We start from the raw sequence: 17,331 nt of genomic DNA on the forward strand, positions 1-17,331 counted from the left end.
GAAGCAGTTTCCGGCTTGTTGCTTTACCATTGCATTCTTTGAACAGACCTGGGAAACTTGATATTGCAGCTGGGGAAGCCTTTTTGTTTCTAGTTTTTTAATGTTAATTTTCTTTGTCCTCCTCAATTAGGGCGAGAGCGTGTTCCGAATGTAGTATCCCATAATTGCATAGGTAATATAAATTTGTTTGGCTATATCGGTTTAGTATTCCATTTACAACACAAAATGAAATAATCCAGAGAGGAGAACGGGTAATTTGTATTTGCAGTAAAGTTCATGTGAACTGCCATTGGGCAAAAACTCATAGTTTTGTTGCTGGGACAAAACTGAGCCGATGTTTTGCCGACCACCCTGGGAACTTTTCTGTGCTTTTGCGGGTAGTGCAGTTTATTAGAATTTCCTCTCGGTTGCTATTATGGTAGTAAATTGGCAGCATCCTCTGTTCTTCTGGGTGTCCCAATTCCCGACTCAGAGCCGAGCTGCCCATCAGACTAGTGATTACATTTTCTGGGCCGCTGTCTTAACAAAAATGGCATTTGGAGATGTCGAGAGAAGAAACTTTATGGCCAGTAGTTTTTTTTTTCTTCTTCTGAAATATTAATTAGCATTTACTGTGTTTTAATTTCACAGGACCAACGTGCAAAATCTCTTGCCAATTAATTTTAAAATGATGAGGAAATGTACGTTCAGCAAAGCCATCGAAATTTGTTTTATCTAAATTTTAGTGCTCTTTTACACAACTATACACATTTTATGTGGAGTTTAAATGGACCATGAAGTTGATTTAGCCATAGATTTATTTTAACACATTTCGACCACGCGCTAACATATGTATCCTCTAGTATGTTGGTTGGTCTATAAAGAACACGCGATTTAGGCGTTCTGTGATGTTATTGGCTTTTTGCTAAATGCCTACCAATCATGTGTGCTAAATTCACTTGTTTCTTTTATGTCGGAAGATGTCTAATGAACAATCAACTTGTAATGGAATTGCCATCATTTTACTGTTATTGTTCTAATTATAGTTTGGTGTCGATTAAGTTGGGCTTTTTATTGTTCATTTTAACGCTTTACAATTCAGGAAACTTTCTAATTTAATACAGAATGGTGGATGGATGGTTTAGTGGGTAAGTGTAAATGCCCAACGTCTTATATTTGCCCAGCCTTTATACTTATGCTTTACTGCAATAGTCATAAACACACAGCAGGGATTTATTTAATAGCATTTCCTTAGATTTTATGTTTCCATTACATGCATACGGTATTAGGGAAAAAGTTTAAAATAAAATTATTTTTTGTGCTGTTTTTGCTGCATGCACTGCAGTAATAATTGCGAGTACAAAGCAATTAAGTAACCTCACAATTTAGAATTGTGTTAAAAAAAAACGTCCGTGTCGACTCCAGTTTGATACCTCGGTTCTAATCACAGCGGGACGAGCGAACCAAAGTAGACACGGTGGACGTGCACATGCAGAGACAGTTCATTTGTTAATCTGTGTTGAGGCTTTATCGTGTGGGCATTTTGTCTTCCCCGCGACCAGCTAAAGAGTGCCTGGGCCAACCTGAAATTGTGCCCGAATTCACCCCTTCCCCTGACGGGTTAAGAATTTCCACGTGATGAGATTGCCCGGAGTAATATTTTTGAAAACTTTATTCTGAGTCTGTTCGCAGTAAAGGTTTCCATTGCGCCAACATCTGTTGTGCCTCTTTGGAATCACACGCTTGCTTTTCAATAAGAAACCGAATTTATTGCTTAGGTAATACAGGCTAAGATGTGAAATAAGCTAAATGACTTTTACATGGCATGTTTTTCTTCCATCTTGATTATTTAAATATTGAATATACGTAGTACTTTGAACATTCACAAATGTAAGAATGGATTTTTTTTCAAATAGCCATAGGTAATTTGCTAAAGTAAAAAAAAAATGGTAATGCGTAAAATCTGCCTTAACAATTTAGCTGATTGCAGAAAATAATAATCCAGCAAATTGCTGTCAGTACATGTGTGGTGAAAGTTTAGTAGTGTATTTAAAACACTGGTTCATTAATATATGGAAAGTATGTCTTTGTATAATACATTTTTACAATACCGTTTTGTAATTATATCATGTTTCATCTTGATTATAACGGCATATTTGAAGATTTACTTTGGCATAACAGGAACGAATTTTACTTTTAAAATAATAAAGGCTTAAATAGTGATTTAAAACAAATAACTCGTGATTTTTTTTCTGCACTCCCAGAAGGCCGTGGGGCTGATGGGTTGTCTAGAAAAAAAGACTTTTGTTTTCTGTGCGGACATACAGATATACGATCGAGACATATTGGCTGCTACTCTAATATGAACAGTGGTCTCTCATCAAAATGAAATCTACATTGCGAGGGCTTTCAGTAATTGTGGGCGGTCAGCTGAAACGTGCATTAGCAGTGTATTACTGTGATGCGTTTTACAAGTTAAATGTACGTTACTCGTGATGTCATGACCCACTTAATCATCTAACCCAGGGCTCATGATTCAATATCACGAATATAAATTACATAATTGTTCTAATATACGTTCAATACTCTGTTTGAAATGTGGCACGGACAGCTTCATAACTTTTAGAAAACTGGGTTCATATTCTGGCAGCCTTTATTGCAATATGCCAGTGGTCTTAATTTTTACACTTTTTTGCCGTTAGAGTTTAAATATCACAGCTGGGAGAGCATTACCTGACGAATGTTGCAGGTAGCAGGTTTTCGGTCGTCGTGATAATCTCTCGCGTGTGCAGCAGGTGACAGCGGTGACCTTGTCTCTGCTCTCTGAAATGTGGCAGGTCAATCAAGTGTGGAGCCACATGCATTCCCACAGCGATCACTCTTAACAACAACAACAACAACAAAAACAGGAGGCCCTCCTTAAGAATGCCACGTGCATCCCCGACCTACTTAGGTTCCAATTAAATCCCATACCATCCCTGGCAGATAGACATCATCCATTTACGGACGGTTAATTTGTCAACGGCGTTCGGTGCCTCCAGCAGCTTTACCGGGTTTTTTTTCTTTCTGCCGGCTTATTGGTTTGTTTCTAATCTTTTCACAGACAGCTAAAAGGAAGCAGATGCAGAGTGAGTGACGTCGGCCAAATAAGCAACCTGTTCATAACGCTGTCATGTGTCGCCTTTTCACGCCCCTCTGCTTTTGCAATATTAATTCGGTTCCCGACCGACGTATTTGGTGTAAATATTTCAAAGTGTGGCGGGAGGGGGAGGGAGGGAGCGGGGGTCCTTGGGTAAAAGTCACAGCTTATGTCACCGGCGATCACGCTCATTGCATGCAAGAGGCGTTTAATGGGGACGTCCGGGTGACGCAGCGGCGGTGAAATATTCAGCCGCACCGGAGTTTGTCCAATGAGCCCCATGAATTGCACAATAAGGCAACCCTTGACACTTCACTGACGATATCGGATTATGAAAGCAATTCGCCTTGGGGCCTGAATGCTGCAAAATATTCAAAATTGCTGCGAACTCCGTCTCCGCAAGTGACCCGTTTTTGCCGTCAGCGCCAGCGGAAGCTGACGTTGGGTGGAGTAAAGCGAGAATGCCCGCGGTGTTGCTTCCCTTGCAATTAACCTGGCGTGCAAAGCGGGGCGGCTCGTGGTCGTCGAAGAGTATTGTTTTTATTTTTCTGTAAATTAATGCGTGGTCCCCCCCCCTCCGCTGCCCCCTTTTTGCACCGCGTGCAACACCGGGTAATGAATGGTATGGAGGGGGGGGCGGTGGTCATCAGTGGGAAATCGGGCAATGATGAATAACAGCCATTACAAATTATGAAAACATGGGGGGAAAATCATGTTGATTTGTACAACAACAAATAGAGCACTTTAAAAAATAAAAAATACAGTTCTTTTTAAACATTTCAAATTTCTCTCAAGGAGTGCCTTATTATTTTAGTGGGTACTTATAAATATCACGCATTTACCTTCTCGTGCAAAGAAGGCCACTTGGTGGCATCTCTGCAGGCCCGTCGTGCAATCTGCTGTGTGGTCCTGTCCTCTTGAATTGGCAGAGCTTTGAATGTATTGCGTCCATCTATCATCTTAACGTCTGCTTCTGATGCAGGCCTGCCAGGGTGAGTTACGGATGTGGTTGGAAAAAATTTGTCGCATCGATAGTTGTCAGAAACAAGCCGTGCGTCATCCTGTCCGGGATACCTAGTGAGAGTGGGAGGGGGGGGCGGAAAGGGGGCGAGGGCTGACGTCACTCAGGATCACGGCCTCCCCACCACGTGGTGGTGCATTTGTTCACATGCGGCGGTGCAGCGGCTAGCGCTCTGCACTACGAACCCGGCGACCCGAGTTCAATTCTCGCTCACGACCAACACCAGTGGCGGTTATCTGAACCGGTCCTGGGCCTCCCCTATGTTGACTTAGCCTCAAATTAGTACCTGGCGCAGTGTGTAAACATCGTTGCTGGGAAGACAAAGACGGCCTGGCCATGGTGTTTGCCATACACCTCCTCGTGTACCCTGCTGGCCTTCATTGGTGCTCGCTTACAGCACTTGTCCCAACCGTCTGTTAAGGCTACATGGGGGATCTTTGTCTTTGTGTACCTGCACTTACAATGAGCAATGGAATGGAATATAGGCCACCTCAATTGCATTCCAAGATGCTCATTATCACACAATTCATGCGCCGAGTTGCTGAGTCCTGTGCTATGGTGTTATTTACAATTTTGTTTATCAAATACACACATCATTGGTAGCAATGCATCATATAAATGGCCTGAAATCACAACCTTTGGAGAGATGTATTTTGGAATGCACTCTTGGCTGACCAAGTAGTGTTAAGGTATGTGGGTGATTTGCAATTCAGACGGTTTTCTTAGGGTCGACAGCCTGAGCCTAAAGCCATCCCAGATTATGGTGTGGAAGATTATTAAATTATTCCTTCTAATGTAAAGTTCATATTGAAGACGCACGGTTAGCTGTATGAAAGACGTTAAACATACATGCATAATAATAGAATAATGGAATTTGTGTACTAGTTAAAAGGCCATATCCCAAAATGGAACGTGCAAATTAATTGAGAAAAATATATGTTAACTGTTGCTCACATTGCTGACCAGGTTGCTGCACTGAATAAACTATGCACAGAATCTCCCTGTACTCATTCTCAGATTTCAATAAAGGGAAATTAAAGAAACAAGGCCACTGCTCTTGTACCTCGCAGCTGGTAGGCGAGTGTCCCTCCAGATCTCCTTTCCCCTTCCCAGCATGCTATCCATATGGGATGCGCACCATTGGCCTCTTGTGCCATTGGCTTGAAAATGGCTTATTGGAACCACCCAGGGTGGAAAATGCTAACCAATCATTGTTGAAGAATGTGATCTCTGGATCACACGTGTATATATATATGACAGCGAGTTTCACCGTAGGAGCTTTTTGTGAGAAACACGTGCATACATATGGTATGATGTAGAAGTATGTTGAACCTCTTTCACACCGTACGTAGCCAACCGTGCTAATTGGAGGTGTGGAATAGTGTTGGAAAGAAAATGTTGTTTTGGAGGTGTTCCTATGAAACGGGGGGTATCTACGCACAGCGTTCTGCTCATGGAGGACGCTGCTCATGGTGGACACTGGCAGCGGTGGAGAAATGTTAACTACATCACCTGGTATACAGGAGGTCGTGGGTTCGTTCCCGACCCTAACGCCTGCTGCTGTATATTTGTAATTTGCATGCTCTCCTCGTGGGCGCCTCGATCTTTCTCCGGATCCCCCGGGTTTTCCCTCCACATTTAGAACCAACGTGCGTTTAGAGTATTTTGCTGCAATAGATTTCCGCATCATAAGCCACTTTTTTTAGCTATCATTTGTGTGGCCAGGTCGCTTCTTAAAAAGAGCTATATAGCTCAGTGGGCCTTACCTGGAAAAATAAAAAAAAAATAGCATTCTCCACCCCAGGTGGTACCGACCAACCACCATGGCTCATGGGCTTCATGGTCAGTCAGATGTTAGCAGGCCTCAGACTGGATGGAAGAGCCACTGACAAGCGGTCAGCTTGTGCAGCCCAGAAGCATCCTGTCCGCGTCCGATGCATGGCGTGGCAGTGAAGTCCTCTTCCCCGGCAGCCTGACATGTGGCCCGAGACGATGCACGTGGCAGAAGCCAGGCTAATGGATCAGAAAAATACAGCGCAGACCGCTGCTGCGACCGGACGTGCACGCCGGTGGCGTCGTGTTGGCGCCCGCAGCAGGAAATTAAATTGGCGCGTCGCGGACATTAGCTGTCTGCCGTCGTGTGCCGCTCTCTCACTGTGCCGCGAAAAGACCTCCTGTTTAGTTTTGCAGACAGCTGACCCAAGGGTGAACCGAAACTCCCCATCCGAAGGTGGAAATGCAGAACGTCTCTTTCCATTAAACTATCGAATTACGCTTGTCCACGGGTGAACCGGTGAAACTTAAAGACGAATATTTTTCACTGTAATTTTAAACAAGAAGCGTTTCCCGCGAGTTTGCGCTCACGGTTATGAAATGCTGAGATTTGTTAACAATTGTGCACAACAAACGGAAACGCGTCTTCTTCTTCTTCTTATTTTAATCCTGCTTGGTCTTTTGTGTTTTATTGCTCCCCGTGGTTATTACGCACAGCATGTGCGGCCTTGCATTTTAATATCTGGTTACAATGACTTCTTCAGCACAGCGTTTTTACTTTCTCGCATCAAACAATTTTCTACCGGATTACTGTTCTTGCCAAACAGTGGTGTCCTGTACCCTTGGTTCACACTATGGCCATTTTCAGCTTTCGAAGATCGCAATTAAAACAATGCATATATTGACAATCTAAACAACCTCAGCCTTTGCGCAATTGGAGTTTAGAATGATCTTACAGAGAGATATTGCCACGGAACAATAATAACTCTGAAATATTGCAAATGAGAGCAATATCAACTCTGAATGATTTGGGGGTCTAAACAATTACAACTTAGAAAGAGTGCAAATAGGCACAATTACAATGCTGAACGATTACAACTAGGAACGATTGCAACTAAGCAATTACTGCTCTGAATGATTGCAGCAAGAAGATGCTTTGCAACTCTGAACAATGGTGTGTTTTGAAGATTTCAACAACGAAAGATTGAAACTGCGAACCGTTGCAACTCTAAACAATTGAAACTCTGAGTGAGTATAACTAGGAGCAATTACGTCTAGGAGTGATTGCAGTGTTACGCAATTACAATTCCAGATGAATTCAACCAGGAGTGACTGCAACTCGGAGAGATGGTATCTCTGAACTGTTGACTCATTTTGCTGATGGCAGATGGGTGATTGAACACTCGGTGAATTTCAGTGCAGTGGACTCGAAGTCACCCTGCAGTCTGAATTAGCAATCAGAGCAATGCCATGCACTCTTTATTATGAAAAACATCGCTTTATATTTAACAGTGCTCTGTGTGTTTATTATGAAAAACATCGCTTTATATTTAACAGTGCCCTGTGTGTTACCTGGTTCCCAGGAAAAAATACACAAGGATAACACACGAGAGTTGGATCGGCAAGGTGGCGTGGTCGGGTATAACACTTACACTTCACAGCCTGTAGGACCTGGGTTCTATTCCCGACTCGGGTGCCTTTCTATGTCATAATTTGTTAATATTAAAAAGCAAGAATTTAATTTGCATTGTGTCATTCACACCAATTGCATCTCGGAACGCTGCACAATAATTATTATATGTTAGGGCTAAATAGTTGGGGTCTCTCCAGTCGGTATTAAATGCTGCAGCTCGTCTTGATAGTTAGGAAACGGAAATATAATCCGATCACGAGTTTGATACGCGATGAGCTGCACTGGACTACCTGTTAAATACAGGACTGCGTGTCAATGATGGCTACTCGTCTTAAAGAGTCTCCATCAATCCGCTCCGTCCTATCTCGCCAGTCAGTGCCTACCGGCTTCAACAGACACCAAATCGACTCCGACTACGATCCGCGGCTGGCGGCGACCTGCTGCTGCTGTCGCGGCCTGCACTGTTTCGGGGTCTCCGGCCCAAAGATGCTGGAACACGCTGCCAGCTCATGCTCGGGATCCATCCTTGAGTTTGAGCCAGTTCTGCAAAAGGGGGAAAAACGGTGTTGTTGTTTCAGAGAGCCCACTTGAATGTGTGATCAATGCGCGTTCGTGATGGACTGGACTCATAAGAGTACACAGTAACAAATAATTTTACTTAAATTATGGCTCGTTGTTAGATGTTGATAAAACCTCAGTAACATAAAAAAAATTGTTCAGCACTTACAAGTTAACCTAATCACAATACGTAAATTTAACGGCATGTAAACACCACTGTGAGGCCTACACTTGGTATTTGTAATATTGAATGACGAGGATTTTTTTTCATCGCATCAATAAAACCACTCGTATCTCGAGATACTGGCTGAGAGTGAATTCACACATGTGGCACATAGATGTACATATTGAGTACATTGATTTCTGTCAAATCTGACACCAGGTGAAGCTGTGATGGCTTAGCTTGGTTCGCTATAAGATTGTTGAGTGGTGGGGGGGGGGGGAATTGGCTGGGGGGCCCCTCATTTCTTTGCGACACGTAAAAACAAGGACCGCTTTGTAGCAAGTTTAGATCACAAATGGTCGTCTCTCAGAGACAACTTACTTTCATTCATTCATTGTCTTACACCGTATATAATTGTACATTTTTATATCTCGTGACTTGATGGGCGCTTTGGGTGGCTGATTTGTGCTCGAAAGACAGCGGGTGTTAACCAAAAAGAAAGTGGCTTGACTCGAGACTCGTATTGGCTGTAGTCACGTAGAAAGTTTTTTTTGCCCCAACTCCAAAACTCCCTGCGGAGGTGAGGGAGTACCCCCTGCTCCCCTCCCAAACATTGTAATCTGTGGCACAAAGCAAAAAACACTCCCAACAACCGGCCACGGGAAATCGCGGACTTTAGGAGTTTTAAGTCACACATTTCTCTTAAGCCGTGAATAAAAATTCGGCTTCATAGGAGGAGCGGTGATTGTGACTCGCTATTCTAATATCTGTGAAAAAAATGTGGATTGTAGGAGTTTTCCCATGTTATTTTCTCAAACCCCATTTGTAGCAAATTTACCAAATAGGTGAACGTTAACGGTATATTTAAATATATATTCTTGGTTCTTTCGGTAAAGTCACGTTGAAGGGAAACAATAAAATAATAAAATATATATAAAACAATAAAATTCTCACGACGTTTCGACTGCAACACAAGCAGTCATCATCAGGTGTGAAAACCAACGGCAAGAACATTTGAAAGAAGTGGCGGTTTGTATTTATGTATTTATTTTTAAACGTTAGCACCACGGATAGCGATTTGACAGTTTGTGTAGATGGACGAGTCCATCCATGTTCGGAAAAAGAGGATGGGGGAGACGAAAAATTAATGTATGCTGTCTGAAAGGCACCGTAAGCGTGAACAATCAATTTTGACCCGAAATGGTTTATCAAATCCTTCCAATGATTGCTAAGCCACAATCCATCTTCTCGGTTGAAATTGTCTCTGTGTTTGTATATGTGGATAGCCTCATGAACGAATCTCTCATGGTAGCCAGATGGCTTGCAAAGAACCTCTGTCTTGGAGAAGTCAATGTCGTGTACTTATTTTTTTTAAATAAGCTGATTAATGGCTATCTTGAAAGTTTACCCAAACTGCTAAATTAAAGTTGATTGTAAATGTCATAACTATTGACTGCTGATGCAGGAACTAAGGAAATGGTTTATTTGACCTTGGTCTTCTTTGCAGAATTGTTCCCAAAATGTGCTTACAATAATTGAATAATGGCCTAATGCCCATGGATAGATATTATTCTCAAGCCTGTAGTTTTGAAATAATTGGTGGAACAATGGTCCTCTCAGTTGAATTCATTGCACTTTTCCACAGTGATTCATCCAAGATGCAAACAGTCCATGTCCCTCTCAAATATAATTGAATTTTATGACCTGTCATGTCAAAATTCTGCATTATCTAAATATGCCACAGTCCTTATAGGGCGATGGTTAGTGAAAAGGTATGGGACGTTCTTACTTATACAACACACAGCGCGGGATTTCATTTATTACACAAACTTGAGCATGTCAAGGAGAATAACCAATCACGCAAACTCTGGTCATCCTCACATCGCGTGCTTTCAGATGCCCTTCTACGGCCGTCTGGAACGCTCTTCCTGCCGATATTAGGAAGCCACTGGAGCTATGCACTTCTAAATCTAAATTGAAAACTCATTTCTTTAGAGCTGCTTTTTCTGTTTAGTTTGTTGTTCTCCACCCGCACCTCCGATTAACACGGTGGGCTACGTACGGTGCAAAAGAAGCTTGGCATATGTACGTACAACTTCTAAATCAAGGATATTTAATTATTGATGCCCACGTGGCTTTATCTCCGATTTATATTTGGACGGTCATGTTCTTTTTATCATTCTGCTATGCCGGCCGAGGAGGTGTGTGTGTACACGCATGCCACCGCTTGTGAAATAGGTGGGAAGCATTGGAGAGAGCGAAATAATGGGAAATGTTATTGGCCGGTTGTCATTTTTTTTTGCCGTGAGCCACACACTGAGGGGTGATTTTTTTGTGGCAGTAGCCAGGTTTTTTGCGAGTGGCCTTACGCGCACGCCACGCTCCCAACCTACAGCGGTTCCTTATCAGCCCTCCTACAGACGGTGATATTAATGGAGGCGTCTTTGCGAGTTGCTTGATAATGTATGGAGCTTTCTCATGTTTTACCTTTTGCTATCTCCATGAATTACTGTCTGGAATCTAGTTAAACCTGTTGCATTATGCATGGGGTTGTCCCACGTTGGCAATGCACGGTGATTAATAGCTTGGTTTTTGGATGTATGTTTTCAAGCAATATTGGGTAATGTTTCTTGCGATAAATGGATTTTTGAGTTTTAGCAGAAAATAAGCGAGTAAATAAATATATAAAGACTCAGTAGGGGTCTCTGCACTTTGTGATGTTTGCAGAAAATGAGAGAGCATTGGATCCACAGTTAAGCTGCGTGATGCCAGGTCCTGTGTTTTGTAGTCTGCACTTAAGTGCATTATAAGTGAATGCGTCTGTGCTTCATATTCTTAATGAGATTCTGAGTTTGTACGTGCCGTGTGTGTGTGTGTACGTGAATATGCACATGCGAGTGTCCATGCGGATAGTCTTTGACATGACGGGAATGAGGCACAGTTTGTCCGTGAAAATGCATTTCGCATTAGATTTTGAGCAGCACGTCGTATCGCAGACTGCCGCCCGAGCAAAAAAAATATAAAAATTCTGCATGTTGACCTCGGCTTATGTCTGATTATAAGTTTGGATTGAAATTGGTGAGGGGAGGAAGAATTAATATTTCTTTAATGGAGCGCGCAAATGTGTGCTTTTGTGCGTGCGCGTGTACAGGCGCGTGTGCGTGCATGGTTGGTTTGCACGGTGAGTAGATAAAGACAAAGGTCACCTGTATAGCCTTAACAGACCATTGGGGCAAGTACTAGTAGTGAACACCTGTGAAGGCCGCCGTGCCACACAGGGGGAGGGTGGCCAGCGCTATGCTCTGCTGCCTTTGTCTCCCTCATTGCCATATTTACACCCTGCACTATGTACTAATTTGAGGCTGAGTCGACCTAGGGGATGCCCAGGGACCGGTTCACATATCACTGGTGTTTGTGGGCGCGAGCGGGTATCAAACTCGGGTCGCCAGGTTCGTAGCGCAGCGTGCTAACCTCCACATGCTCACATGCACACACATACACACACGTATCCTTCTGCTGCATGTACACAGGCCCGCCACAGATGAATGGCTTGATTCTGCAGCATACTTACTGTACAGACCTGGCCATGTGCAGGGCAAGTTTAATTAGTACCCTGGGATCAGATCTGGAAGGTGCTCAGGGGAACTCTGTTCGTACAGACAGGCATCAAGCATACAATGTATGTTCTGGTGCCAATTAGCGATGGCTTCTGGGATTAGGGAAAGGCAATTGTTTCAACCGAGAAACGTTGAAAGTTTATGTGCACACAACAGTTTTTTTAATACTTGAGTCCCTTGTTAAATGAGTGTTGGGACAACATGAGCATTTAAAAATTAAAGCCATATTTCCACATGAGCAGAAGCAATTGTTATGTATCTTGAGCGTGCTCAAATAGCCAAACAAGCTATCCACCTTGACACAACTCAGAGCCACGTGATTGATCGTATATAAACTAGTGCTTATGTCTGCCTTTATAGATATATAACGCTGCTTATTGCAATCCACCCAGGTGATCTTTGGCACTGCGGTAAAACACTTGAACAAATAAATCAAATTCAATGGCGGCAGGTGCTTGTAGAACATTTTTTTGTCATCAATACTTTTTGTTAGAAAATACACACACACACACATACACGCGCGCGCGTTTGTCAATAGACATGAGCAGTGGGAACGTTAACGAGGATGTAATGTTCTGTGCTTCACGGTTGCCGGTAAGTGCCGTGGAACCCACAGTTTCTTGGAGAAAGAGGTGTTTGACCACGTCGAGCAATGGATGGTTTCATCATACTTGGTTATAGCTGGCGTCAAGGGTGGAGAAGCCCTGCCTCAAATCAATATGTATTTACAGTGTTTATTTTTGTGGATTGCAGAGAGAATTTCCAAAGTACATTGTGTTGGGTTTAATATGACTGGCACTCATTTGGACATGGTTGGAATCTTAGGAACGAAGAAATTCGTACCCATGTTTATTTAACGCATTTCACAGATTTGAGGTTCCACTAGCATAGGGTCCTTGTAGGTAGAGTTGATAGGCCCTACGGTTTGACTGCCGTAGGGCCTACCACAATGGACTGGACTGTTCCCCTTGGATGTCTACACGAGCACATTTGAGCTGTGATTGGTGAAAAGATGTCACAATAAGGAAGATGCGTAGAATTCCACGATGCATTGTGAAATTATATTACCATCAGTAATGTGACAACGTTTTGGCCAGTGCAGGAATACCACACACAACACGGTGACTTAAAACTCCAGGAAGTGTACAATGTAGTATTTTTAAAAATGTAGTTTCTGATGGCTTCGTGGCCTTTATAATTAGTGCATTATAAATCTGTGTCCTGTTAAAATGTGTTATTATCCTTTGTAAGGGTGGAATGATTTACAACCCTCCATATGTGAATTGAAGAACATCCGTGCTGACAACGTGCACTGTGACACGGTGTAGATCACTGTCGTGTCACACTCTGTTTGTCGAGTGTCTTGAGATGCGGCTGTATTTAGTTGCTAAATAAATCCAAATTGAATTGCACTGTATGTGATAAACTGTATAAATCACACGTGAATGACCCTAAATAACAATGGTTATTCTGTCTCTTTCCCCTGAACCTTCCCTGATGATCCCTGCTTTTTCAAACCCACCCCCCCCCCACCTCCGCTCGCTTTTGCTTTGCAGTTGTTTCCTTTCTCTCCTGTTGGTGGCGGCCGTCGTTTGGAAAATCAAGCAGAGCTGCTGGGCCACGAGGCGTAGAGAGGTGAGTGACTGTCTCCGTGCAGAGTTGTTGGGCCACGAGGCGTAGAGAGGTGAGTGACTATCTCCGTGCAGAGCTGCTGGGCCACGAGGCGTAGAGAGGTGACTGTCTCTGTGCAGAGCTGTTGGGCCACGAGGCGTAGAGAGGTGAGTGACTGTCTCCGTGCAGTCGGCACTGTGGCCAAAAGCAATACTTGCACTTCACCCAGCACTGCACGCAGTGCTGTCCATGCAAGACCAACAGTGATTCCGCATCTAATTGTATTCTGTGTTTCCAAGCACCGGCCTGTCTGTCTATATATACGTGTGTATGTGCGTGTGTGTGTGGAGCTGTGGCGCAGTGGTTAGCGCGTTGCGCTATGAACCTGGTGATTCCCGCTTACGACTAATAACAGTGGCGTATATTTGAACCGGTCCTGGACCCCTTCCCTAGGTTGACTCAGCCTCATATGAGTAGCTAGTGTGATGTGCCACTTGGGAGACAAAGGCGGTCGGGCGTGGTGCTGACCGCCTACCCCCTCATGTGCTGTGCCGGCCTTCATAGTAGCTCGCTAACAGCACTTGCCCCAAAAGTCTACGTGACTTTACCGAAAGAACCAAGAATATGAATTCCTGCAGTCACGAAAGTTTTAAGTCAAAATCTACTCAGGCTATTGTGGGGCGCGATAGCGTAGTGGTTAGCATCATGTGCTCCGAACCCGGCAACCTGAGTTCGATTCCTCCTCGCAGCCAATATCGGTGATGAATAACTGAACCAGTCCTGGGCCTTCCCTAGGTCGACTCGGCGTTAAATGAGTACCTGCTGCCGTGTGTAAACATCAGAATTTGGGGACGCACGGTAAAAATGATTGCCCCAACAGTCTGTTCAAGGCTATGTGAGAGATCTCGCATTCTGTGCTCATCTGTCATTCTGTCTGTGTGTCTTTTCACCTGTCTTGTCATCGCCGACCTCCTTCATCCAGCCTCACTAGGAGGGCCTTAAAATTGACCACGTTAATAACTGTGCGTGTTCTTTTTACAATATTACAACATGTCATCCGTTGGAGTTTGAGTGCAAAAGTATAAGTAATTTAGTATTGCTTACACAAGTGAGTGCTTTTTGAATCGTCTTTGCTCCGTTTGAAACAAGATGCGATAAATAATCTAACATCATTGTGTGATCCTTCGCACATTCTCACCTGCCATCTATACGGCAGAGGAACCATGCCATTTTTACATTCTTATGGCATAAGTGTTATCCAAAGTTGTAGATTCAATGAGTCATTGCTAATCCTCTACATACCTGTCTCATTAAAATGTGTATCCCGACACTAACTCATTTCTAATTGTAATTTAAAATAATATATTTTTTTATCTTTTTAATGAATAAGTTTCTCTTTCCTTTTAGCTTAATTGACCTGAGGCTGCTTAACAAAAGTGAACGATATATATTAATCAATTAAATGTTGTCATGGCTCAAGATGGCTTGTATTAAACTTAGGAAGTTTATTTGTGAAAGAAAAAAAACTGTCATCCTGTGCAACGTAGCCGAGCAGTATTTTTGTTTCTTTCGTTGCGTTCGAGTCGTGAACGCTTATTCCACAATTACTACATGTTACAGGGCAAGGTCGGGTGTGGACGCGTGGGGTCAACGCAGCTTCTGTGTCCAAGGCTTGAGGCGGCCTCCTCCCAGACCAGACACGGAACGCTCGCGCCCGCACGTGCGTTGGCCTGGGATGTGCGAGCTTGCGGCCAAAAATAGCCATCCCGTAAGCGTCGGCGAGTCACGTGGCCCTCAAACGTGTCCAGATAGTTAAACCGACCGAGTCATGTGCCACTTTGTGGACAGTCAACAGTGGTCGTCCTATGGGCTGGTCATAGGAATGCAGAATTTCCTCCACTCACTTGATGGCAACCAACTGAGATGAGCATACCTGCAGTAGGGCCGAGTTTAGGTGGCGGAGAGGGGAGCGGTGTCCTAACTGGACATTTGTCCAGGGCCCCTGAAACTTAAAGAGGGGCCCATGAAAAACAAAGTGCAACAGCTTACATTTACAGTGCACTCGCATCGCAGGAAGCGTCTCAAGAGGGCAGATTTACAAAGCAGGCAAAAGGGAGAAAAGCAGAAGTTAAGGAGGCTCCCCGAAGGTTTGGGGGTGGAAGAGGAAGGCGTGGAGGAGAGTTTTTGAAATCAGAGAGAGGGGAGAAGCCTGAGTAGGGAGTTCCAGAGGGGGAACGGGGTGGGTGGGGGGATAGCTAAGCAGTTTAAGGATGTCCAGTTCAGATAAAAGTTTTTTATTAACTCCATACAGCAAGCAAATTCATAAAGCAAGCATACTTCATCTTGGGGGGGGGGGGGGGGGAGACATCTATAAATAAAAAAACAATCATCCAAATGTCGAAAAATGCAACCTTTAAATACCCAATTAATATTCGCTGCTCACATGAACGTTAATGAAAACTGACTTAAAGCTTTAGTAAGTGCAGGAATTCATATAGCGAGAGAGCTGCCGAGGCAGGAGAAAACGTTTCTCCTGCCTCGGCAGCTCTCACGCTATATTTTTGTCACCTGATGACGATTGCTTGTGTTGCAATCGAAAAGTCGTGATAATTTTATTATTTTTCTGTCTACATGGCTTTACCGAAAGACCCAAAGAATTTGTTAATGAAAACTGTTGAAGGCCCACAAGTGCGCCTTGCTAGCTTCACGAGCACGGCCTGAGGGCGAGAGCACGGTTGGAAGCGAAGCCAGCGTTGCACGAGTTGCGACATCTGTCCCATCGCGTCACTCCCGCGTGAACGCCGTCGCTCTCGGTCGCCCGCGACGCCGCCGACGCGCCATCGGGGGGGGGGGGGGGGGGGGGGGGATTTCTGAGGTCTTCGCGTAGTCACGTCGAAGTGACCAATCGCATCCGACGGCCTATCGCAGCAGTCCGGTGTGACATCACCGGTCCCACAATCCCCATTCCCCTGTTTGGTTTAGTTTCCTGCTGAGTGGCGCGCGAAGTGCTTCTGGGGACAGTCCGCTGCGTGCAGAACTCCGCTTTAAAGTCTGGGCCACTGCAATGGACTCTCCATTTCCTGAGCACACACACCCCCCTCCAGTTTGCTATGCTGTGGCGTTTTGAATTTGCATTTAAATTTGAGTACAATTGCTTTTGATTATAGGCTTTGATGTAACTGGCCGATGGGTTTATTTTGTTTCAGCATTTTCAATGCTCGGAAGGTTTCCTATGTTGTTTCCTTGTTAAAATTGTGAACCAGATCAATGTTATCTACCCAAGTGCAGTCAGTCACTAAACCAGCAAGCAAGGAGTTGTGTTACATATTTTTGGCTATCATCTAGAGAGTGGAGATTGTGCATCGACTCACGCCGTACATTTGTATTTGCTCAAATAATTCAAGCCAGGGGCCTCTGGTTACCATATGGACGTGTTTACACTTCTTAAATAGGCGTTCTCACCATCAGACGTGCACACACCACCAGGGATACGCTCCGTGTATACGCATTGGTGCCACACATATAAGTCAGTTCTGCAAGATGCAGTGGAAGAGATAACACGCTCATGAATAGTATGTATTATTGAACGTGCGTGCAGGCGAACACTACAAACCCCTCCAGCCCATTATTTGTTATCCCTCGCACTCTCCTTCGCAAAAGTAAATCACTCGCCATGTGTCGAGGCTCGGGCTCGAAACAGACTGTGGCTTTTTGTGTTCATCTTAAATAGTTTGAGAGCTTTTGATGTATATAGATATAAAAAAAAAACTGTTGACACCTTCAGATGCCAGTCCGTGCATCACTACCGAGCGAAGCCAGCGTTGCACGAGTAACATC

At 44.0% G+C, this 17,331-nt stretch overlaps 1 protein-coding gene across 3 annotated transcripts in view; it reads left to right on the forward strand.

Annotated features, from left to right (window-relative positions):
• ATRN (attractin) overlaps positions 1 to 17,331 on the forward strand; it is a 338,155-nt gene that overhangs the window by 231,547 nt on the left and 89,277 nt on the right. For 2 of the 3 annotated variants that reach the window (XM_032950359.2, XM_032950360.2), the window contains exon 26: positions 13,440 to 13,518. In XM_032950359.2, the coding sequence (XP_032806250.2) occupies positions 13,440 to 13,518 (79 nt within the window). Of the gene's footprint in view, positions 1 to 7,917; positions 8,403 to 13,439; positions 13,519 to 17,331 lie in introns of those variants that run through there. The other variant, XM_076065925.1, reaches the window with a different exon arrangement.

This window comes from Petromyzon marinus, chromosome 9 (assembly GCF_048934315.1).
Source record: "Petromyzon marinus isolate PM22_M1 ecotype Great Lakes invasive population chromosome 9, UKy_Petmar_22M1.pri1.0, whole genome shotgun sequence".
Classification (NCBI taxonomy): domain Eukaryota; kingdom Metazoa; phylum Chordata; class Hyperoartia; order Petromyzontiformes; family Petromyzontidae; genus Petromyzon; species Petromyzon marinus.